The sequence below is a fragment of the Lepisma saccharinum genome, chromosome 16 (genome assembly GCF_977018435.1).
Source record: "Lepisma saccharinum chromosome 16, izLepSacc3.1, whole genome shotgun sequence".
NCBI classification, from domain to species: Eukaryota; Metazoa; Arthropoda; class Insecta; order Zygentoma; family Lepismatidae; genus Lepisma; species Lepisma saccharinum.
The window spans coordinates 3,331,556-3,357,062 of NC_139244.1; the positions used below are offsets into that span (position 1 = coordinate 3,331,556).

Here is a 25,507-nt window from a genome sequence, read left to right on the forward strand (position 1 = left end):
ATTATTTGGGGGGGGGGGACACATGGCATGATTTTGGGGGGGATGGGCACCCCTGAATGATAGTTTATCTCATTGTGGCAGCATTGAGCAAAATTACTAAGTTAACGAGGAAAACTATGATCCTGGTTTCTCCTACCGTAAGACTCATTACTCAAATAACTAATTGCTACATACAATGTCACTATGTAATAGTGTCAATTTTAAAAATGTTTTACCATAAACATGTTTCTTGCCAATTGCGGAAAAGTTTACAAGTAAACTTCTAAATGATACAATGAAGTTTAAAAAGAAGAATGATTAATTAGGTTTATTTTATGCTTTTCTGCCACTTATGGTTAATCGCAAAGATGAGGATGAGTGATATGATGAACAAACACAAAAAATGCCCATGCCCAGGCTGAGATTGAAACCCACGAGCCCATCGAACAACGTTGCAAAGAACACTTGAGCTACATCAAGAATTTTCATCCCAAAAAATCAGGGTTAGCAGAACATTCCATACAGGAGGGCTATAGAATTGACCCCACAACCACCAAGATCATCAACAAGTCATCCAATTACTGGGACCGAATCATCAAAAAAGCAATAGCCATCCATGTGGAAAAGGTAAACTTCAACAGGGAGACAGGTCTAGAACTGGACCCAGCCTGGTTAGCGATAGTCGACTGGAAGTGCGGACGTAGGAGGGTCGGCAACTGATTGGCCCACCACCTACACCAGGCCCCCTCCCACATCACTTACATATAACCTTACCCTGACACATCTCTGCAGTTCAGTCCCTGAAGATGAAAGAGACGTTAGCTCTCGAAAGCTCGGAACCCTATCCGGAAAGCACCTGGTTGATATCGGAGAAAACTTCATCATCGTTCGCCGGCAGGATAGTTTCAAGAATTATTTATCTGACTAGTTTGGATTGCAGAGTAAATTTCAAAACTGTAGGGAAAAGGGATTCATTACAAGATACAATTTTCATTTAATACATATAATGCAACGGTCCAGTAGTGTGTCCATAAAGCAGTATATCAGAGTGAATTAAAATTTGTTACATGCATTCACTACTACAAGTTACAGTTTACACATGCTGCATTTTCAACTGTACCAATGTTATTCTTTGTTGGAGAAAGCACTGCTTTCTCTTTTTTCAACAGTTATTAGCATCTAAACATATGGACTTACATATTGTGTTCTTGTAGTTGCCATTATTAATAATAATTATTCCTGCATTCCTAAATAGAGTTTACGAAAAAAAATCTATGAAAGCTTGAAAAACATATTCTGCCCTCAGAGGTAATTACACAATTAAATTAAGAGGTACTTAAACAATATTATACATCTCTCTTAATTTATCATTATCAGGTGTTTGCCTAACACTAGAGTAGGGTTACCAGATGGCGAACTTTAAACAAGAGGACATTTTTAGATTTCACAACAGATTTTACACAAATGTAATACTACTCTAAAACTCTCTTTATCGCATAGCTAGAAAATATAATTTATACAACGAAATTCTTCCATTACCGATTATGAAAATATTAATGCAGTGTATAATTTTGTAATATTGTACACCACTTCACCACTATCATGTAACAACATAAGAGTAAGTCGCAAGTAAGAGTTAAAAATTACTGTTTATTCCTGAATTTTGATGTCATGAAACTCAAATCAACGGAAGCCGCAGTACATGTTGAAATTGCTTTGAAATCAAAACCCTACGTGACACTGCGGTGACAACAAGAGAGACAAACTTCCAACAATTTTTTCTTTGTTCGAAGAAAAGTTTCTGTCTCTTTGCACTTGCAACTTAGATAGTCTATGGGCCACCCAAGATGTTGGTAAAATTCGGGGGTACTAATTTTCCTTTATACCACAGGTACATGGTTATGAATGGATACCAAAAAATCATGATTGCCATCTCGAAGTGGTAGCTAATAGATATGGCGGCCAATCCAAGATGGCGGATGTTGACATTTGAAAAAAATGACTATATCTCAGAAACCAACGGCCCGATCTCAATGAACTTTTTTTTTTAATGAATGCTTAATATATGTTCTATATTTAATGTCATCTTTAGTGTTTCAATAGGAGTAACTGTTAAGCAGTTAATCACAAATTAGTAAAAAAGAATCATATTTTTTACTATTAATTTTATATTTTATCATTAATTGATTAATAATCTAGGCATCTGAGAAGAAAATGTTCCAAACACATTGTAGCGTAAATGCTTATCTTTAATTTGAAATATTACACTCGTTGGTTTTCACCTTAGAATTCATATAAAACATTTATTGTTATATGCATACAATCACATTTAATAATAATCATAATAATTGATATTAGTATTATTATTAATAATAATAATAATAGTTGTTTTTGCTGTTGTAGTATTAACTAGCCATTAATATTGTTTAATTGTTACCGATGTTCATGGAAGAATGTTATTGATTGATTGAAATTAAAATATTGTATGCGTCAGCACTTAGGCTATTTTCACCCGTCATATTATATGAGGCCAAAAAGTAAAAAAAGAGTAAAGTGCTCCCCTGTGCATAGCACCACGCCATGAAGGCGTATAGGGGGTGTGGGGGTAAAGCCCCACACTTTCTTGATCCGGTCGTGAGTGGGGTGATGTGATCAGCATCATGCCCCTGACCGCCTTTACCCCCCAGGTACCCATGCTATTCGACGCTGGGTGGGCGCCGGGGATCGAATCCGGGACCTTTAGCATGGTAGTCAGACGTATATGAGGCCAAACCCTCTACAATGTATAGAAAATCACCTTGCGTGTCTCAAAAATCCAAGGCGGTGCTGGAGCACTCAGCACATCTTGTATTCCTATGAGCAATACACAGGAGACCATACATACAACCATAGAACGGTAGCTTCCCGGATGGCTTAGTGTAACATCGTCGCCTTGTGATCAAGGGGACCCGGGTTCGATACCCTGGGTAACAAGATTTTTGAGACATGCATGGTGATTTCTTATACATTGTAAGGGGCCTGGCCTCATATAATATGATGGGTGAAAATAACCTAAGTGCTGACACATACAAAATTTTAATTTCAATCAATCAATAACATTCTTCCATGAACATCGGTAACAATTAAACAATATTAATGGCTAGTTAATACTACAACAGCAAAAACAACTATTATTATTATTAATAATAATAATATCAATTATTATGATTATTATTAAATGTGATTGTATGCATATAACAATAATATACTATTCAATAGTCAATACCAGTTACAATACGTGTAATTAAATAGGACTAAGGACACGTGCTGCTAGAAGAATTCGATGCACACTACATAATTAATTTGTTTTATGAATTCTAAGGTGAAAATCAACAAGTGTAATATGTCAAATTAAAGATAAGCGTTTACGTTACAATGTTTGTGTGGAACATTTTCTTCTCAGATGCCTAGATTATTAATAAATTAATGATAAATATAAAATTAATAGTACAAAATAATCTTATTTTTTACTAATCCGTGATTAACTACTTAACAGTTGCTCCTATCGAAACACTAGGATAACATTAAATATAGAACATATATTAAGCGTCCATTTAAAAAAAGTTGATTGAGATGGGCCTGTTTGTTTCAGAGATATAGTCATTTTTTTTCAAATGTCAACATCCGCCATCTTGGATTGGCCACCATTTCTATTAGCTACCACTTTGAGATGGCAATCATGGTTTTTTGGCATCCATGTTACCATGTAACTGTGGTATAAAGGAAAATTAGTACCCCCAAATTATACCAAATTCTTGATTTTGGCCACTTGGCCCATAGACTAAGAGTGTTGAACAAGTAAACAATATTAACAATTATTTACAAACATAAAATTTTGTTGCAAATCTTGAAGTTGAAGCATTTTTCTACACCCTAAAAAGAGGACTTTCCCCATTTTCCTAAAAACCTGCCCGGACCATTTTTAGGGCCCAAAAAGAGGACATGTCCGGGTAAAAGACAATGTCTGATAACTACTCTAGAATGGCGGGAGGGTCATGACCCCTACTGTCACTGTTTCTTTAATAACTACTCCGTTTTTATATTTTCCTCAAACTTTTGTGACTTTTCATAATTCTTTGCAATTGAAATGCACAAAATGTAATTACTTCGTGAAATTTTATCTTTTACGCATCGAACAGCTGGAGGGGTCAATTTGACCCCTGTAAATTTTCATTTATACTTACTGCAATATCAGCATCAGGTTGCATGCAGTGGCGATTTCTCTGGGTGTGTAAGTCGTGTGTCAACGGCCAAAGGAAAATGAAATAAAGAAGAAAGTATCTGTACTTTTATAAATTACGATTTTGAGCGTTTTTCTTCAATTGTCAGTCACGAGCGCCCGGTAGTTTTCGAACGCGGCGCAGCGCGCAGTGGTTGTCAGGCAGGTAGATCGGTCCCGCACTGCCAGGGCGTTGGAGAGGAAATACAACGTCTTACCACTGCCAAAACATAGGATGACCGCGCATGCGCACCCTGCCACCCACCACCATGGTTAGCTTCTCAAGGAGTTGTATTTGTTTCCAACGCTTTGGCTTTCATTCGCCCCGCGTTCCGCGTTGTTTTGCTCGTGATTGTTGGGCATTATTTTTTAAACGTGTGGTGTGAAGTGATGTGATTATTTTAAGATGGAGAATAGTGAAAGTGTTGTGCAAAAGTATTTAAATATTTATTTTCTTCGCTTTCGTATTCAGAGAAGAAACAAGTTATTGACAATAGTCAACCATGTTCGAATCTAACATGTGTTAAAGGAAAAAGTTGTGCTGGAAAAGGTTTTGAGAGACATTTTCGAAAAGAACTCTATGAAATTTCAGACTGGCTTTGCGGGTGTGATGTGGTGAATAAATTTTACTGTTGGACATGTTTATTATTCTAGACTAAAAAAGGTGTTAGGAATTATCAAGGGTATGCGGATTTGAATCATCTCAATACTGCAGTGAGAAAACACAGCGAGTCTGAATTGCATCTTTATAATAAAGTTTCTTTAAATTTAGTAGTTTTGTTGCCACCCCTACTAGAATTGACGTTCTTTTGGATACTCAACGAAAAGCTGAAATAGAGCTACACAATGAAAAAGTAAAAGAGAACAGGGAAATATTAAAGAGGTTGATTAACGCCGTCTGCTATTTAGCAAAGCAGAACTGCCATTCCGAGGCCATGAGGAAAATGCAGCATCTCTAAATAAGGGCAATTACATGGAATTCCTTATTGCAAGTGCCGAGTTTGATCCCTCATTAAAATAACATTTATTAAATTCTACAGTTTTTCGCGGTACTTCGGCAGGCATTCAAAATGATTTAATAAATTCAGTTTCGGATGTTCTGAGAGATGAAATCTACAATGAAATTCAAAACACAGACTTTGTGGCTATCATGGTCGATGAAACATCAGACATTTGCAAAAAATCTCAGGTGTTAACAGTGTTACGTTTTTTCTCGGCCTCACAGAAAAAAGTCATTGAAAGATTTCTTGCATTTCATGACATGAGCGCCGATAAAACTGCAGGAGCTCTTTTTAGTCACGTGACTGAAATAATGGATAAATATAAGTGTGGGGATAAATTAATTGCCCAGACATACGATTGGTATTCTGTAATGAGTGGTCATTTGAATGGCCTTCAAAGTAAAGTTTTGGAAAATTATCCGAAAGCTTTTTATACGCATTGTTATGTTCATGTAATGAACTTGGTGCTGCAACAATCGTTAGAATGTAACAAAGAGCTTAAGGTGTTATTTTGTGGTCTTAAATCACTTAAATCTCATTCTCCAAAGAGGTTACACGAACTTTCTGCTTTTATGTCCAGAATGCTCCCGTCATTAGCTCCTACCAGATGAAATTTTACCTCTAGGCTAGTGTGGACAGTCAATGACAACAGAGAAGCACTGCTTATGTTTTTTGAACATGTTAGTGAAAGTGGATACTTCGATCATTTGACTGCAATGACTCCAGAGGATTTTCTAGCTTCTTGAAGGACTTCGAAAATATATTTTTAAAAAAGGCTTTATCCAACTTGCTTGCCTTTTCAGACGTATTATTCAGTATATTGCAGTATAAAAATGTTGATATTTTGTATTGCAGTAATAAAATAACTGAATTTCAACAACAGCTGAAAAAGGAAAGTGAGAATTTCGAAACACTATGGAATTCTATAACTGGTGCAGTAGAAGAGGAAGAGATTGTTGAAATGAAAAGGAGGCGACTGAACAACGAATCACAGAAAGACCACTGCCGGAGGCTTTACTTTGAAATCATTGATAATATCAGCAACCAGATAACAATTAGATTCTTATCATTTGAAAAATTGCAATATTTTGATTTACTAAATCTTACAAAACTTGAATAAAACTTGAATAAAAGAGAAAACTTTCCTCACCATCTCGTACATAAATTGTAGGAAATTTATGGCAGTGTGTTTAATTTAACCAAACTGCAGAAGAATGAACTTTATGTTTGGTATGCTTCCACTGAAGGATCAGATAAAACACCAATTCAGATTGTAAATTATCACGAATCTAGTGGGTGAGTTTACATAAATATATAAATTAGCAGTGTTGATCGCAACAATTCCTTCCACGACGTCATCTGTCGAGAGATCGTTCTCATCACTGAAGAGGATCCACACATTCTGCCGATCTACTCAACCTCAGAAACGGATGACGAATTTAAGTCTTATATCCATCCAGAAAGAATTACTTTCTAAGCTGCGAGAAGGGGATAAATCCAAATTTTATGAGGCGGTGATCAGCGCATTTCTCTCTAAAGAAAGAAGAATAGACTGGAATTCAAGTAACTAAGTAATGAGCAGTTGATTTTTCAAATTTTACTTTTTGGAAGGATAAATGAAGGGTAAGGGGAAAAACCGGGAATGTGCATTTAAGCGATTTTTCAATGAACGGGTCATTCTTATGTCCACGGTGCTTTTTTATGGGTGATAGGTAGGAGTTCCACCAACCCCTCTGGTTGCAAACTCGTGCTTTAAAAATTAATTGTATGGCGAAGTATTGAACATATTAATTTTCTCCTTACCCTTCAAATATATTAATACTTTAAATGAAGTATTTACTTCATTTAAAATAATTTAAGTAATTTAATGTTTTTCTAAATATTTATAAATTTACACCAAAAAGGTACGGAGAAAATTTTTAATATTGGTTCACAGAAATGAGAGGGGGAGGGGTCAACATTCCTTCTTTGCCAACGCCTGAAGTTCAGGGTCAGGAGACGCCACTGGTTGCATGTAGTTCATGTATCATCCGGTCTTGAGCATATTCCCACTTGTTATAGTTTACATGCATGTCGTCATTTAGGTAGTGTTATTCGACCTAGAAGACGTCTCTGAACATGTCGCATCAAGTAGCAGTTTCTCGTGATGAAATATTGCATATCTGGAGTATTCAGTTGTTGTTGATTATAATATATGATACACTGATAATAATATAAAATAGAATTACATAATGCACAGAAAATAATATAAAATAAAATTATGTTCCCATTCCAAAATAATTTGGAATTTTTAAATGCACTTCTTATGAGGAGTCAAAATGACCCCATTCTGCTGTTCTAGGGGTATTTGGATCCTTTCCCCTTCTAGTGTTAACACTGTTAATGTAACTATTCTATACATTTTGCTACCTTCATTTGGTGCAAAGGTACATAAACCTTAATCTTAAAACTCAGCTAGCTTATCTACAGGGTAGGGTTCTTTGTAGACAACGAAACCAGACAGGATGCCTTCCAATGGAGACGTTTAAACGAATATATTATTTAAACACAGGATACATGGAGTAAGAATATTACATGGTAAGCTACATTCTTCTATAATTTTTATCGTTTACAGTCAATTTTCATCTCAATATTCTTTTTGTTATTTATTTTCTCTATTTGTATATTCTTCTATTTGTACTTCCTTCGTAATGGGCAGATCTGGATCGGGACTTCCTTCTCAATGGACGGTCTGGATCGGAACTTCCTTCTCAATGGACGGTCTGGATCTGGACTTCCCTCTCAATGGACGGTTTGGATCTGGACTTCCTTCTCAATGGATGGTCTGGATCTGGACTTCCTTCTTGTCTTCTTTGTAAACTTCCCTCTGGATTTCCACTTATTTATGTTTTGACTAACGAATTCCTTTATCCTTTTCCAGCCCTTTCCTTTAAGCTTTGGGAATAATACTAATATCCTCCCTTGGGGCTGCAATTGGAACGCGCCACCACTAACTAGGTACAACAGAGTGTATACTTGGTGCAAACGATTTTCACGCGCATCCAAGTAGGTGCTACGGTTAAACCGCGCAACCAAAAAGTGCTGTGGGGCGTCGATCAGAACGCGCTCGCCACTGATGTAAACAAAATTTCCCCTATGGGAATGGTAAATCAATCAGACAGATGCAAGATCTGTTCAAAGACACAAACTCATATCAGTGCTTTGACTTCCTTAATTTTCATATTAACTTACATGTGATTACTGATTTGATTTATAAAACATATATATTAATTTACTTCTTTCATATTTATTCTTTGTCTTCTTATAATATATTCTATTGTTTTTCATCTTTCCAATTTGCTTTGTTCTTATTTATAAAGTTATTCACATATATTATGTCAATTCTTAACCTTGCACGCCTGGTGCTGCCATCTCTATTCTTCTTTGGCAAACTATTCACATTACTTGGTCCTATTGGGTACGTAACAATTTTGGTTATTCTGCAATATACTATGTTATCATTAGGACCAGGATTTAATGGACAATAAAATACCCGAAAATGCTCTTTAAAAATGCAATAATGCACTGTAAACTCAAAAATGCTCTTTTACAACGAACTTCTGTGTTCATTTCACCAGTCCTGCAATCCTAACACCATACGCAGATTGTCAAAGCAAAGTGACTGCAGATTGTCTCGTAACCATAACAAGAACTTATACATTGAAAGTCACCTTTCCACCTCTACCAATACTTGCATATTTGCTGTAAATTATGTCACCAGCTTGCCCATAACCCTGGTAGTTCTCCATTACAAAATTTTTCACCCAACAAAATATCAGCAATTGAACCCTTAATTTTTGTTCAAAACCAGAATCAGTTTCTTGGCTGCTTCCCTTTCCCGTGAACTTTTTAAGTCACTTATCAATTCCTTTCACTAGATGTCTCTTTCAGAAGGAAAGATTTTGCAGATTTCCTGGAACCAAAGTAGTTGTTGCTTTCTAAGAAAATAAGAAATGTCCCTTCTCTTGTAAAACCATAAAAATAAATAAGATAGAAAATGCTTTAAAAATTGTTTAAAATGTACTAAAATGCCACGAACGCCCCTTAAAATGCAATATCCTACAAATCGACAAAAAAAATTCCCATCAAAGCTGCAGTAGCTCAGTTGTTATGGCATCTGACTACCATGCAAGAGACCTGGGTTCGATCCCCGGCAGGGGAGAACTGTGATTTTTTCCACCTGTTCAAGTGGCTCCGGTGCCCACCCAGCATAGTATAAAGTGGGTACCTGGAGGAAACTCTGGGGGGTAAAAGCAGCCAGGGGCATGGTGATGATCACATCACCCCCACCTTTGGCCGTGATCAAGAAAGTGTGCGGCCCTAACCTCACACCCCCTATACACCTTCATGGCATGGTGCATAGCACAGGGGTGCACTTTATCTTTTTTTTCTACATCAAAGATGCTTTAGTTATGAAACCCATGAACAAAATCTAACTGAGCAGTGTATCGGGCTTTCCAAAACAAAAAAGAAATCCTAGTCTTAATAATCATTAATCACATTTAATATAATTTGTGTGCCTATCTCTAAAACTAGTCTAATCTTACAATTTCAGGTTTGACACTTGTGTGGATTTGTGCTGGTGAAGTTGGCTCATGCAATGGCATCTTCATTTGACTGTCTACCTGATGAAGTGTTGTTCAAAATTTTCGCTTGTTTATCCATATATGATCTATATAAAAACATAAGCCACGTTTGCGATCGTTGGAGAACCTTGACACACACCCCAAGTTTTTGCAGAAAGTTGGTGTTCGTTAGCGACGGAACTTTATCTATACAAGACACAGCGAATCTTTTGTCCCATGCTAAAGCTTTGGGGGCTTTCCACCTGAAAGGTATGCCTAGTAAGGAAATTATTAAAGCCATTTGTCGTCATTGTAAATCTGTTCATTCCTTAACAATCGAAATGGATGACTTTGCATTGGATGAGCAGAAAATCACACTGCTGATGCTGAAAAATCTTAAAGAACTGGAGGTCCTGCATGTGAAAAATTTCCAACCTATCTTTGGTGATATACCACAACCGAACTGCTTAAAGAAGTTAATACTTTCTGGTTCTGCACACATTTCAAGCTGTGACCTAGTTTGTGTAGTTGATGGTTGCAAGTTTCTTCAAGAAATTGATATTAGTAAATCCCATAAAAGTGAAAGTGATATACAATATTTGGTGGAACGGAAGAGGGACACATTGACTGTCCTGAAGCTTCACGGTTTTTGGTTAACGGATGACACCTTCAGTAAGTTGGGTTATTGTAAAAAGCTCAAAACACTTGAAATTGGACACTGTAAAGGAATGACTTACAGAGGCCTTTTCATGATTGGTAAATTATCTTTGAGCACATTATCTCTTCATTGGTTACAGAATATAAGTTCACAAGAGTTGTTAAAGTTCTTTGATGAAGGTACTATGTTCGATTTAGTCCACTTAAGTATTTCATTTTGTAAGTCGTTAAATGATGAGGTTTCCATGGCTATCTCCAGGAAATGTATTTCGTTAAAAACTCTCTCTCTTGAAACGTGTGCAATTTCTTACAATGGTGTAACGGTCATCTTAAATGGATGCAAATCTTTACAAAATGTGCAACTTATTACTAGTCCTAGTGTCATCGGAGAATGGATAAGCTCTGTAAAGAAGGTACAAAATCCTTTCATATCCTTAGAAATCACACTGGAAAGAAAAAATGGAGATTTCGTGTTGCATACAAGGGAACTATGAAAAATTGTATCATTCAATGAAATTTGTGATATCTCAGCCCTTACATTAGATTTCAAGTAATTCATTTCCCCAATGATAGAATCCAGTCCTGTCCATGGCATGTCCCACTCAGCTCTCTAGAATGGATTCTGTTCTTCACTTTTTCCTAGTTATAGTTCGTTACAGGGTTCCCTCGTTATGCAATTTTTCAACACCGCATCTCCTGCCTGTCCTATATACACTTACAGGCTCCCAATCTGTGCTGTTTGCTGAATGTTTTCAATTATCTTTACAAAAGTGTCAATGGCAAATTCTGCTACAACATGCTCCATCAGTAAAATGACATCCCATCAAGTGTTGCATTTTCCACAGAGTACGCGTTTCAGTATAACATCAGAACATAGGTTGCTAAATAATATTAAATTGTGCAGTCTTAAATTATTTTCGTTAATCCTTTGTTATTTATATACGTACATGTTTTCTTTCATTGTTGATTTTTTGCGTAAAATGGTCAGTGCTGTATCTTGACATTTTCTCAATAAATAAATATTCTTCATAAAATGTTGTTATCTGAACCTTCACAGTTTTTATTAATGACCATATGTGTATAATTTCTTGACATTGTACATCTCTCTCTCTCTCTCTCTCTCTCTCTCTCTCTCTCTCTGTCTGTCTGTCTGTGTGTCTGTGTGTGTGTGTGTGTGTGTGTGTGAGAGAGAGAGAAAGCAAAGAAGGAAACACTCAATATCAAAACTTCCGTTTCTGCCTTTTCTTCAACTGATGATGCAGCCCACATCTGTGAAATTTTGACATTTTCTACTGTCTGGTCAGTGTTTTCTTCTATGCTTGTTATTTAGTCCTTTTGGTCCTCCTTTCTTTTATTCATACATGGGAAGAGAGAGAGATTCCTTTCATTATTTTTATTTCTATGTACGTAATGTACATAGAATGTCTAAAATATTCTATTTAGTATGTCAAATTCCTGTAATGTAATAAACTATCAACCACCAACTTTTCTATGTGTTTTACATTTATTTGTTGCTATTTGTTTTTAAATGTAATGTAATTAGAGGAGACCCATAATTGGGCAATTAAATGCCTGTTAGTCACCCAAACTCAAATAAATAAATAAAAAAGAAACATACCTTTCTTGATTGCTGAATAATGCCACTAACCCATAGCAAGCATCTAAATTAGTGGCACACTGCAAGGATTTGAATTTGATTTTAAAATTTTGGGTGTGTCAGCACCCGTCACATTATACGGGGTCCAGCCCCTTATCGTTACAAATAACAACTGTAACATTGCATAACTAAAATCTTAAAATATTCTGACTTCCGTTAAAAGCTGAGGCTGTAAACAGGCACTCAGCACACGTAAGGACAAAAAAACAGGACAACAACACAGAATTATACTGGCCATAGAGCCAGTCGCCAGAGCCTCGTTTGTCTGTAAAATGCAGTCCAGGGTGTACTACATGGAAGTGAGGTCGACAATTGGGTGTACTATGTGGAAGGTCACCCCTTACACCCTGCACACTGCAAGGAGTTAAACATACTGTTCAAGGCAGGAGATTACATTAACCTCAGTAATGTTGATTAATTTTCTTTGTGGTTTATTTGCAATTTTAACATCCAAATTGATAGCTTTATTGGAATTCAGGTTCCTAGACATTCCATAAAATATAGGCATTTTTCATTAGATTATTCAACCACATTTCAATCTTTGAAATGGAGTCAATCAAGTCTCATTCTAAAGAACTAGTCTGCATAAATTTTGATAATTCAACTTAAAATGGAGGAAAGAAAACTTTTCTCCTAATACCTAACACTATAAATAACAATTTGTCTTATTTACATTTCAATACATGGAAATTTATCCTGTATTTTTCTTCTGAAATATCTGAAAACCCTAGTTGAAATGTTGGACTTGGCTTTGTGAGAATATTTTGAAATTAAAATGTAAAAGTTTATATTGTAAAATATTAAGTCCAGACTTTGACTTTTTTTTATTTAGGAATACTGGGCCAAAAGAGAGGGAGGGTTATGACCACCACAACATCCCCTACAACCTCTCACTCCTAATGTGGATGTTATTCACCTGATAACATGGTGCTTTTATGCAGCAAGCTTGTATGCATGATAATAATTACATCACTGAAAATTATGGGTCATTCCAGGTCCAATCAACAAGGCCCTCAATCTTATATTTTTTGATTAAATTGAAGTTTGGCACACTAGAAGGGCCACCTCAGGTAGGAAAATATGCAAAGTTACAGATCCTTATCTTTGAATTTCCGAAATTACAGTGGTGCAAACAGAGATTTTTGACCATTTTTTTCAGCATCTTGTTAACTTGAAGGGCTGTTTCACACGAAATATTACTGCTTTTGTCAGGGTAAAAAAAAACAATTGAAGGTGATGTAAAGAAAACTTTGGTAGCAATTTTCTCAAAAATGGGTTTTTTAATTTTTTCAAAAAATTATGTCGTACATACACTATTACCCATAACTGTACAAAGTTTAAAAATTGGATGCCAATGGGATACGGAGTTATGTTAGATTTAGGTTAAGTAAATCTAGAGTAGGTTAGGTAATGCATGATAACATATTTTGATAGACAAATTCCTACAATTCAAAAGTAAAAATCTAACAGAAATGAAGTACAATATTGTCTGAATTTAATGTACATTAACTTCTAACATTTAACTTTACATTCGTAGTTATTAGAAATAGGGTGATTCAAAATTCCGGTTCCATAGGCAACTCCATAATTAGTGTACACAGAAATGTACAGTGTACAATACAAAATGGGGGTTTCCATTTAAAATTTCAGTTGCCTTCCACCCCACCCCCAGAGGGGGGGGGGAATCAAGTGTGATATCATTAAATACCTTTCTTTCACTTATTAAACACGTATTTTTTCGTTTTCCGATTTGATGTGTATTTCTCACGATATGTGACTGTTCCGGGATTTTTGGACCAACCGGTATATATTTGCCTTGAAAAAAAAAGTATGCGTGTACAAAAATAAAAATAATAGATACATCCTCTGCTTCAGTTTCATACCTGACACCTTCTCAACGTGCACCTGATAAGCAACAAATCAGTGTTCAGCTGAAGAATGGTCTATACACTGAATGCATACAGCACACAGCAAGGATCCACAGTTATGTTTCAATGACAAAAAGGGGAAACACAGGCCAAGAAGCATATCATAAGAAAAAGGTTTCTTCAGTACCAAACACAAAAGCAAATTATGCTTGGCAAGGACAGCCAATGTAACTTATGTAGGTAAGTCAAATATAAACTGGATTCTTGCTACAAATTTTGATTTCATGGAAATATTGATAGAATACATACTATATAATATGTGTGATACATACATGTAATATAGGTATGTGTGCTTCTGTATGCCTAATGTGTCCATGCATGTAAAATGTGTTAAGTTAAATCATTGCATGACCTCTAAAGAAATTCACTTCTTATACCAAATACTCACCACTTGGAAATTTTGTAAAATTATATTTTGAAAATCTCACAAGCAAATCATCATTAAAAAAAAAATCATGTTATGAATAAAATAAAATCCATTTTCGTAAGTTTTAAAGAAGCATTTCAAGTTTTGGGGGCCAACTGGTCAATTTTTGAAAATTCAAGAAATAAAAACTCAGCACCAGAAAAAATAATTTAACAATTCTGTATATGCAGAGAAAAACAAAGAGTTAGTCAAATCCATGCCATCAAAAGCTTATTCATAATTGATGACACAGAATTACACAATACTACAATTGTTTGGAGAAGCTATTTACTACATACACAACATATGAATGGTTATTAACCTCTTAACATACAGATTTTTAAAGAAAAATTGTTTCGATTTTAATGTAATTTTTTTATTACTAGTTTGAAATAATCAGTTAAGAACATGATAAATGGTTATAATAATGTTGATTGTTGACAACTCAACAATGAGATACATGCGTCTGAAAAGCCCCTAAAATAAAATCCCGAGTATACTCGTGCTCAATGAGTAAAATATTACAAATAGAACTTGTTAAAAAATCATGATAAGTTATTTTAATAATCAAAATAAACACAAAATAGCACTGAAACACTAACCACTAACCACTGTCTGGCACTTGCAAAGTCAGTTTCCGATGAATCTGACATATCACTTTCTTCTGAACTTTCTTCAGGACTTTCTTCGGAGCTATCTGAACCACTAAACTCAATATCAATCTCTTCTCCAATCTCCATTTTCACAAAAGAAGAAGAATACCGTCAAGAAACATTGAAGAAAACAAAGGCACCCTAACTGACTTTTTCACACCTACACCCTAGACGAAAATAAACGTCAAAAGAAGGAGATTATTGACATCTATTGGAAAGGCAAAGAAAATAAAACTTCAACAGCACTATTAGTGACATCTACCGGAAAAACAAGTAAACAACAACTTCAACAGCACTATCTAGCGGAAACATGCAGAAACATAGAAGAACGAGTATAATCGTCCTTTTAAAATGTGTACGGATAAAAAGAAGTTACCCCGAATATACTCGGGATATTATATTTTCATGGGAATTAAAAACCCGAATATACTCGGGCTTTTATGTTAAAAGGTTAAACAAATGTTAACAATTCAAGTTGAAACATTTTGGTATACAAATGAGGTTTTCCAAATTCTTTGTATACAATTATATACAAAAGTGACATCTTGAGCCTCTTCATGAAGAATTTCAATACAATTTCAAGTCGATTCTATCTCCAGTTTTTTCGGCCATGCTTTCACAGCTTATACCACATTCTTCAGTCTCCTGTATGCTTTCAAATATTCCAGAGATTTTGCATATTCAGGGATAAACATCAAGAACTTGCCACTTAAGGATCTCATATTAGTAAGGCACAATCTTTTTAAATATTGGCAACCCTTCAGAATCGTTTTCACACCATTATGTGTTGTTACATTATGACACGATTCGATGGAAAGTTGCTCAAGAGAACTACAATGAATGGAAATGCTTTCAGGAACATTATCATTTATTGAACAGCAATCAGATAGCTTCAATTCTACAATATCCGTGCTGCAAAGGAAGTCATTCATCGAGTAATGGAATCTTGCAAGATCGAGACATTTTAAACCTTTGCAACCATTCAGAATTGCATTAATGCCAATAACACCTAAGCAACGTCTCAGTGAATTTCTGCAGCAGAACACACTTGATAGAAATGACCCTTGCAACCTCGTCAGTTATTGTGCAACACCAAACAAATTCCAAATCTACCAGTTTTGCCAAATGATCTTCATCAAATAGCTTACAAATTAGAGACATTCTCGCCTGTTAGTTTTTTGCAATAATTTATTTTCAGGGTTTCCAATTTCTGACAAATATTTAGTTTACAGAAAAATGCACCTTTCAACTGCCATCCACTTAACTTGATGACAATTAGGGTTTCCTTAGTTTTTCTAAGAAATGTATTACATCAGCGTCATCCACATGTCATCCCCCTACATCAAGTTTTTCCAGGAAATGGCAATTATCAGCTATAGCTGTAAGGTCAGAACCATTTAGGTAAGTAGGAGATGGAATAATTAATTTCCGTAAATTTGATCCAGCCTTCATCACATCACACAGTGTACCTGCTGACTCCTCACCTGATCTAGACAATTTGAAACCAGTCAGATGTATCTCTTGAAGATTATTACCGGAATTTCTATTCGAAGAATATTCTTCCACTACAGTATACAAATCCACATCAAGCTCCTCCAACACTAGTGTATGAAGAGTTCCACAATGATAGAACTTTAAAATATTGACTGCATCCATATAATTTCTCTCTCATGTGGAATTTATGTAACAAAGGAGACATCCACAGAATACATTCAGCATCATTTACCTTATTTGCATCACACAGAAACACTCTCTTCTTCCAAAGAGGTGAACTCCTCACAAGTTCATTCCATCTCACACACACGTGTCTTATAACCAAACCTAGCTCCTGTACTGAGAAGTATTCAAATATCTTTAGCAGCATTTCATTTGATAAATTATCAATGCGACTCTCGCCATGACACACTAAGGTGAGTGCTCGAAACCGCAATGATCCTCTAATATTTAGTCTGGAAAAGAATAAGATTTGTAAATATAACTCAATTTTTAGAAAAGAATTTCTTGAAATAAGAATTATCCCTACTTAAATATAAACAGGTGTTTGTGTGTGTACATAATGTTTACTTCAAGATGAATCAATTTGTTACAGGTGGATTGATTTTGATCTCATTCAAATAGTTTTTTTAAATAAAAACACATGGACTGGTAAAAAAAACACTGGTCTTGGGCACAGTACATAATGACACACTGCATTGCCAATAATGACCAGACACCTTTTGAACCGGAAGGAGGATCCACCCTTTGTCATCAATACACATCATGTGTCACTCGAATGACTCATGAAGGACAGTGAATGTACTGTAGATGTGTATACCACTGTCAGCAGTCAAAATGAGTGGACACCTTAACTGGTTGAGGCTGAAAGGGGTATGATATTGGCACCCAATGATTCGGCCATTCCATCCACGAGATTCCAGATACCTCCCGCAACAGTCAGTGAAATGGAAACATGAGGGTATAATGAAATCAAAACCATGACATGGAAGCCAAAGATATTGACCAATAGACATTGGTGAGTGCTCCTACATATGGTGACATCACACTGTCAGACTTCACTGGACACTGGCCAGTGACACCATGCGGAAAGAGGTGGTAGCACTGGGATTTCATGGGAGAGCTGCAGCACATAAGGCAATGATTATTACCAGGAATGTCGATTACAGCGGTGCAAAGAATGTTGCCAGTGGTCCCTGGAACAATGAGAAAACATCCTGTGGAATGACAAATCATGCTACATGTTGTGGCAATCTGATGGATGTGCAAATGTCTGGGGAGCAGTTCTTATCGGAGTGTACTGCTCACACGGTGAAATTATTGTATGGGATTGGTCCCCTGGAACTTTGAATGCCTATGCCTTGGAACTTTGAATGCCTATGCCTATCTTTCAAAATTAGACAACTTTGTGCTTTCCCTTGTGCCAGCAGTTGGAAAGTATCCCATTTCATGACGTGCCCATTGATAGAGCAAGGGCCATATCTGAATGGTTTGACGACATGGGAGTGCATGAACCCTATTGGCAACCTCAGAGCCCAGATCTCAACTCCACTGAAAATCTGTGGGATGATTTTAGAGGGCCGCTTGCGATCCAGGTCAAACTGCTCAACCACCACCACCGAGCTCTTAGCCATTTTGCAGGAAGAATGGAAGAGACTACAAGCAGACATTCAGCGCAATCTGGTGGAAAGTCTTCCTCAAACGGTACAGGCTGTGATAGCGGCGAATAACGTATCTGCCCTGTGCTGACACCAGAGCAGCTCTAGGCTATCACATTCCTACAGGTGTCCGGTCATTATTGGCAATATAGTGTAGGGCATAGTCCATATCAATTCAGGCAGGAGGGTTACCTTCATAGTCTCAGATGTTATTGAATTAAACATGTTAAAATTCAGGACAAAGTAAGAAACCCATATTTTTTTGTTTTGTCCAAAAAAAAATCCTGGCCTGAGATACAGGCCACCAAAGATGGCACCTCTAATAGCCACAGTCATGCAAAACAATGAGAGAGCTTTTGAAGGGAAGCGAGACGTTTATTGAACTTTACTGCTGATCTGCATTTCGTCTACTACCCAGGATACATTGTCTTCTGGTGCCACAAAGAAGGCTAGAGCTCGTTCCATGCTCAGCACATGTTTCAAAATTAGGTGTCCCACATTTTCTCCCCAATGTTCCTTCAAGGAGTACCAAGCCAGCTGCCTCTCGTACGAAGTCTCTTTCGACTGAAGTTCATCATATGGGACAGTGTGGGGACTACGGGTGTAGATCGTCAGGACAACAACAGCATTCCTCAAAGAAATGTCATTCTGGTTGGTCAAGGATAACAGCAGAACAGCAGCATATCTGTTGAGCTTATCCATTTCTTCCACTAAAAGTACACCGTTGTTGGTAAAAATACGAGCTTTTTCATAAAATTCGCCGATGCTGCTCAGTTTTGTGTGGTGGGAACCATGGACGTTTCCAGCATCAACTTTCATAGAAGATGCTATCTTGCGAGCGAGATGTCTGGCTAGACACCGTCCAGTTTCTGTGGTCTTGGGAGGGAGAACCAACACGAGTATCGTTGGGCGCGAAGCTGTGCCTCTTAGAGCCGGTTGAACCTCTTTCGAGATCGTGTTCCACGTGGATTCAGGCTGAGAGGGAAATGCCTGTTTCAGTTCTTCCAAGTTCTCCTGAAACGTTTTGTGTACAAGCTCTCCATCTCCCGGACTGCAGAGGAACAAGTACACTATAGCGCACATGGTTATCTTGAATGGCAACGATATGAGTGTCCACTTCTTATTGGGCGACTTTTTCTTTTCCTGGAATCAGACAACCAAACATCAAACTCAATAGCTGCTGGCTTATTAAGCTACTGCACCCATCCAATAGGAATACTCAAGGATGGATTCCTGGTGCAAGAATGATGGTGTGAACAGAACATGCCAGTCCCATCTTGTAAAGAAACTTTAGATCAACAGATGGCACTGATCTTACTGATAGATTGAATGCTGAGAGAACCAGGCTGAATGACTAATTAACAGATTTCAGGGGCCAGGAACATCTTTCTGACCATTCCATTGCTACCCTTGCAAAGTAGACACCATGTACATAACAGTGACTCACCTTTTCTTCCGTTTCTGTGCCATCTGTGGATTCCCTCGCCAACTTGATGGCAAGAGTTAGTTGCAACACTCTGCCGAGATCAAACCGTTCTCTCAGGCCCTCCATCCAGTCAGCATATGGTCACATGGTAAAATTGGGCAATGAACAAAGATGGTATTCTCCTTCAATGGAGTTTCTCCAAGAAACAAACACATGCTGGCATTTCAAAGGCTTCCATATGCTCAACGGTGGCATGGTAGTGCAAAGTGTTTTAGCTAGGACATGTTTTAAACATAAGGAATAAGTTTCTCAGGTAACAAAAAGAATTGTTTCCTTTGTTGCATAGATAATAATGGAAATTCTGAAAAAACAGTGGTTTTTGGAGAAGTGGCGTGGACTCTGGACAAGTCTTACCTGTCACACTCTTATAGCTGTGTCTTTTGGAAGTACTTTTTATTCCACTTTGGACAATCTGGATAAGGATGGTATCAGAATGAGATGAGGTAGATTTGGGAAAATCGGTCCTGACTTGTAAATGCCGTACAGACATCACAGCATATAGAATAAAACATTAAAATACTGAGCAAGGCAGAATTTATAGTATAAAAAATATATACACTAAAAAGGTAACATTTCCACCCTCTTAATAGGGTCTTCAGACGAATATTCACAATAGAATGCTTTGGTTAATATTTTAATGTTTTATTAACATGGAAGCAAGGCTAAACAGTGTTAGCATATAGAAGTTCCACAACTTACGTTTTTCTGTTTAACACATCTTTTCAATGCCGAAAGCCTGGGGAAAAAATCTAATTTTATCCTGAATATGTGCAATCATGCAGCCATAGTTTCACAATTGGCACTAATGCACAGTGATCCGGAATGCGAACAAATCTGCAAAAATCAGGAGTTCACTAGTTGACCCCTAAATCAATACAAATGAGTAAGATTAGCAATTTTAAGGAATAATTCACACTTTGGGTCCACAGAATTCACACGAGATTGATTATTTTGATTTTTATACAAAAAGTATAATTTTGATCTATTTCAATACACACTTGAAACCACAGTAAAACAAAACAATACACTTGGAAACTGAAATCCGTTTCAAGAAATAGATAATAACAAGAATAATGAAAATAAGGATTATAATGATAGTAATAAAATAATAATATTAATAATAATAATAATAATAAATGTGAGAAGTATCTTTAAAATGAATTTATGCGCAATAAATGTTTAGAGCGAGGAAAACAGACTTCCTATCAAATCACTTTCAAGATAAATTAATATCTTCTAAGGCATTAAATAATATTTATTTACTAGTTCCAATATCTTTCCTTCTTCCTTTAAATGTACTTTGGTGGTGAATGCGAGTTCCTTAGACGTAATTTCCTGATGAAGCTCTTCAGTTTATCACCTATTATTTCTGTCGCTACTTTCTTCAAAACTGATAATCTGCTTTTGAGATTGCATAGAGTGAAGAAAAAGCAACTACAAACACCACATTTTTTTAGAAGCCAACTGAAATTATTTTTAAGAAAATTTTCTTCTTTTCGGCAACAGTTTTCATATCCTTAAAATACCGTGCGTCCATTTCGATCTTCAGCCGAGAGATCGGGAGAAGCGTGGCGGGCGACGCTGACGCCGACATTTGCGGCCTGTAATGCCCGCTTATTTTTATGGACATATGCAGACATTTATATAAATATTGCAAAATGAGCACTAACCTGTGTTATAAGAGTTGTTCAAACTGATATCCACCAAGTGCCAAGTGTGTAGACTTTCGGGGAGAATACGTTGAATAGCCTGAAACTTTCGTGCCTGTAGCTAAAGTCCTTCTGGGTCGGGCCGAGAACTTATCAGCCCCCCTCGTAACATGAACCTTGCCGCTGGCATTCCAATCCTCTCACCGACACAACACACATACACTGCAATAACACAAACAAGTAACGGCAAGTAACCAATAATAACACTCTTGCGTACAGTACGAAATTAACACGCTCTTGGTTTACCTCTGCTCGCCACTATATTCACAGCTCTGTCGCGAAGGAACAAAAAACTCGAGCACGGATTGCAAGGAAGCTCACGAAAACCATTGACTTTTAACGGTTTCGTCTACAGCGTAATCTTGATACAGTGTTGCACATTCAAAACCTCCAAACGATCCCCATCGGCACAAAACTCTTTCAAGGATATGAACTTAAGCAGGACGTTACTGGTCAAAACTATGATTAAAATGTTTTATTATCTGTGGCTCGTAACATCGTTTCTAAAGCATATTTTTTTGTGTAAAAAAGGGTAGAACTTGGATGAATTACAGATGATAAATTATAACCCAGGTTAGTGCTCGTTTTGCAATATTTATATAAATGTCTGCATATGTCCATAAACATAAGCGGGCATTACAGGCCGCAAATGTCGGCAACTCCACCAGCGCCGCCCGCCATGCTTCTCCCGATCTCTCGGCTGAAGATCGAAATGGACACACTGTACTTCGCTGCAGCACTGCAACACATCAACACTAAAGGTCTTAACACAATTTTTAGCGATATTTTTAAAATGTATAGAATCTAACACGAATGAAACAAATGATTAATCTGATAATTTATATCTTCATCAGATTTTCAGGAATAATGTTTCATGGATTTCCATGACACACCATCACCATTAACCCACAAGGACACATGAATGGGTAAAAATGACCCAAAATATTTTGAAATATTTCTTTCATCTTTATCAATTAGTGTCCCTGAGGCGACCCTTCTCATGACCTTGAATCAGCTATGAAGCTTCATTAGTTGCCCTAACAGGGCCGTAGAAACATTGCCTGTGTAAATTTCACCCACGCGTGCGATCCTGCGTTTCAGCTTGGTATTTAAACAACCTTTTCTCTCATTTTTATCAGTTGTGAAATACAATAAAGATGTTCAAAATTAATACAATTAGTTTAACCAATAAAGGTATTGTTAATCATATGCTTTAATGTAATTATAACTCGGACTTACAAAGTAATTTTGCTTCTGGGTAATATTTACACAGCCAAGTCTTTGGGGAAAATTTTAGGGAGGGTGTTGGTGAAGGTTTTGGAAGATGTTAGGGGTTGTTGGGGACGTTTGAACAAATTTATTTTACACTGCTCTACTTCTATATGTATTAAGCATCAGCTGATAGCGAAATCTGAGACGACCTATTCCAATAGCGTGCGCACACTTGACCATGTTTGATTCAGGGTTACCAGCTGACCCATTAACAACGGAGCACACGTTCACAAATAAGCTAAATTTGTCAAAAATAGCAAAACTTTTCTCCCTTGCCTTTTCACAATACTTTAAAGAATCCTTTGCTTTAGAAATCGTTGCGGGAAATAACAGCGAAAGCTATTTTCAAGTCAAAAATAAAAACATTACATTTTATTGTAATTCAAATATGTGTTCTTTTTCTGTGCATTACTGAAAAGTTGAGATGTACCTAGCACAATTATATTGTCCTGCAAAAAAATAATTGCTACAAAAAGTCTTAAAGATAAGTACTAAATATAGTCTGAAAATTCCATTTTCACGAACTGCCATTTTGAAGCCCGAAAACAAGAACAAATAATAAATTTAGAGAAAACATTATATGGCAGTTTCATGCCCCATTTAGTTGTTTACAGAAGTGGTAATGTTTTATCCCCTTACCGAAAAGTCAAAATTTCTATTTTTGATATCAAAGTCTCAAATAAGAACGAGAGACTCAGGTACTAAGTCTGTATCTTCTCAATTTTTACAGAGGTCAATGTCACAAATATCGTTAGCAGGGAAAAATAATTCAGAAAATGGATTGTGTATATGGAACAAATTGGTGCATTATTGTACATGACATTCCCCCCACATCATTCGAAGGTAACAATGCTTGTGGTTGGTGAGATTTTTGGTCTTGTCTGAACAAGGCTCGAATGGGTTAGTCTCAATCAGGGATGGACGATATCGGAAATTTGATATCACAATATATCGTCAAGAAAATATCATCACAGATGATACGATGTTTTTTCCATATCGTGATATCGGCAATATATCATCTCCACGATATAATTGCCAAATATCAGGATGATATATCGCTAAAATACTGTGACGATACATTGCCAAATATCGTGACAATATATCACCAACCTGATTTATATCATTATTTTCTTGTAGTTTACGGTTATTACAAGCATAAGAAAACAGTTTTTCGTTGTGACGTTTCAGGAGAACACACGCTCCCTTCATCACACATTTATTTATGCTAACCATTGTTATAACTGTATCTTTAGTCAAAATATAAATAAATGTCTGATGAAGGGAGCGTGTGTTCTCCTGAAACGTCACAACGAAAAACTGTTTTCTTAAGCTTGTAATAACTGTAAACTACAAGAAAATAATTCTACAATGCAGGCAATGCGTACATACAAGAAAAACTACTGATTTATATCACCAAAATATCGTGAGAATATATTTCTGGCACGATATATATATCACCAAAATATGGTGATGATATTGCCGACATGATGTATATTGCCAAAATATTGTGACGATATATCATCTAATTGATATCGCTGGACAATATTTTTTGAATATCGCAATATATCCCTGAACACTAGTCTCAGTCTTGCCTAGATTTTTACAAGGTTTTCTCGGTACCATCACAAAAAAAAAAGGTATTTCTAAAGCTATTTCTGTACATGGTACCCGACATTCCCACATTATGGTACCATTAAAAAACTAAAATCTCTATTCATTTGAAAAAAAAACCAATTTTATTCCATTGCACTTTTTAACAATGAATGCTTTAGAAATCAATTCATCTAGACCGTCTAAACCCTTTGCCCCATGCACTCATCTCAAAGTCAATAGTAAACTGGCACATGCACTCACACAAACATGTCTATCACGCACTGCAAACACACACGTACAAAAATCACTTTCTTCCCCCCCCTCTTCTGCTCCCTTGCATGATATACGTCGTCACTTCCACGAGTGAAAATCAACCAAAAGATCACATTGTAAAAAATATCCACGTCTGTCACCACCATTCACATTCATATATAAAAAATTTACACATGTTGAGGAAACAAAAGCCTCATTTTCTATATTACAAATATTACATTCTTGGACTATTTCTTGTCACTTTTCACCAAGGCATCTAATGAACGACCTGACGTCAAGCCTGGCCCTGGAAAAATAAAAGGAAAAATATATTTTAAAACCATTCGGCATCTACAAACATATTAACAACCTGCGTTGGTTTCTCAATCTGATACAAGATGCCAAGTTGCCTGTTACATATTTATTATATTAAAAAAAATCAATAGTAGGGTTAGCAAAAAGCCAAAGATGGACCATTTTTGATTTCATTAAAAGGTGACAACACGTGCATTCCTCTATCCTTGAGATGAAAGAAAATGTCATTTGTACAATATTTTTAAAATTTTTGAATACTACGATCCTCTCACAAAACACAGGAATTTAGTAAAATGAAGAAAGGAAAAGAAGAACAGGAGAGAGAGAGAGGTCTTTCTCCTTTTGATTGATTGAGTTGGTGTTCTAAGTCTGCTTTATGCACAGTAAGGCTAATTGGGACTGCACCTATAGTTTAAAGTGGGATTCGAACCACTATGTGCCTCCACCAGGTATTGAACCCAAGGTCCCTTGATCACAAGGTGACGACGCTACCACTGCGCCATTGGGAAGCCTCTCTCTTCCTCTTTGTATATCTCTCTCCTTTTTTCAGAGAGGAGAGAAAGGTTTCTCTCTCTCTAGAAGAAA

The 25,507-nt window shown here is 36.5% G+C and overlaps 2 protein-coding genes across 2 annotated transcripts in view; both read right to left on the reverse strand.

The window, feature by feature from the left end:
- Positions 1 to 18,670: 18,670 nt before the first annotated feature.
- LOC146000141 (uncharacterized) lies at positions 18,671 to 20,013 on the reverse strand. Its single transcript, XM_083137481.1, has 2 exons — positions 19,743 to 20,013; positions 18,671 to 19,438 (listed from the first exon to the last, which is right to left on the reverse strand). The coding sequence occupies exons 1-2, from the start codon at positions 19,845 to 19,847 to the stop codon at positions 18,671 to 18,673; spliced, it is 873 nt and encodes a 290-aa protein (XP_082993607.1). The 5' UTR covers positions 19,848 to 20,013.
- Positions 20,014 to 24,456: 4,443 nt separating this feature from the next.
- The window catches only part of Tango1 (transport and golgi organization 1), a 75,700-nt gene continuing 74,649 nt past the window's right edge, over positions 24,457 to 25,507 (reverse strand). The window contains exon 19 of the mRNA XM_083137590.1: positions 24,457 to 24,914. Coding sequence (XP_082993716.1) covers positions 24,856 to 24,914 — 59 coding nt within the window. The 3' untranslated portion in view covers positions 24,457 to 24,855. The remainder of the gene's footprint in view (positions 24,915 to 25,507) is intronic.

What these genes read in the sequence shown, in the direction of transcription:
- LOC146000141 (XM_083137481.1), bottom strand. Translation starts at nt 19,847, where the DNA reads ATGGAGGGCCTGAGAGAACGGTTTGATCTCGGCAGAGTGTTGCAACTA. An exon ending in GCACAGAAACGGAAGAAAAG is followed by an intron (nt 19,439 to 19,742) that starts GTGAGTCACTGT and finishes GTCTGATTCCAG; the next exon opens with GAAAAGAAAAAGTCGCCCAA.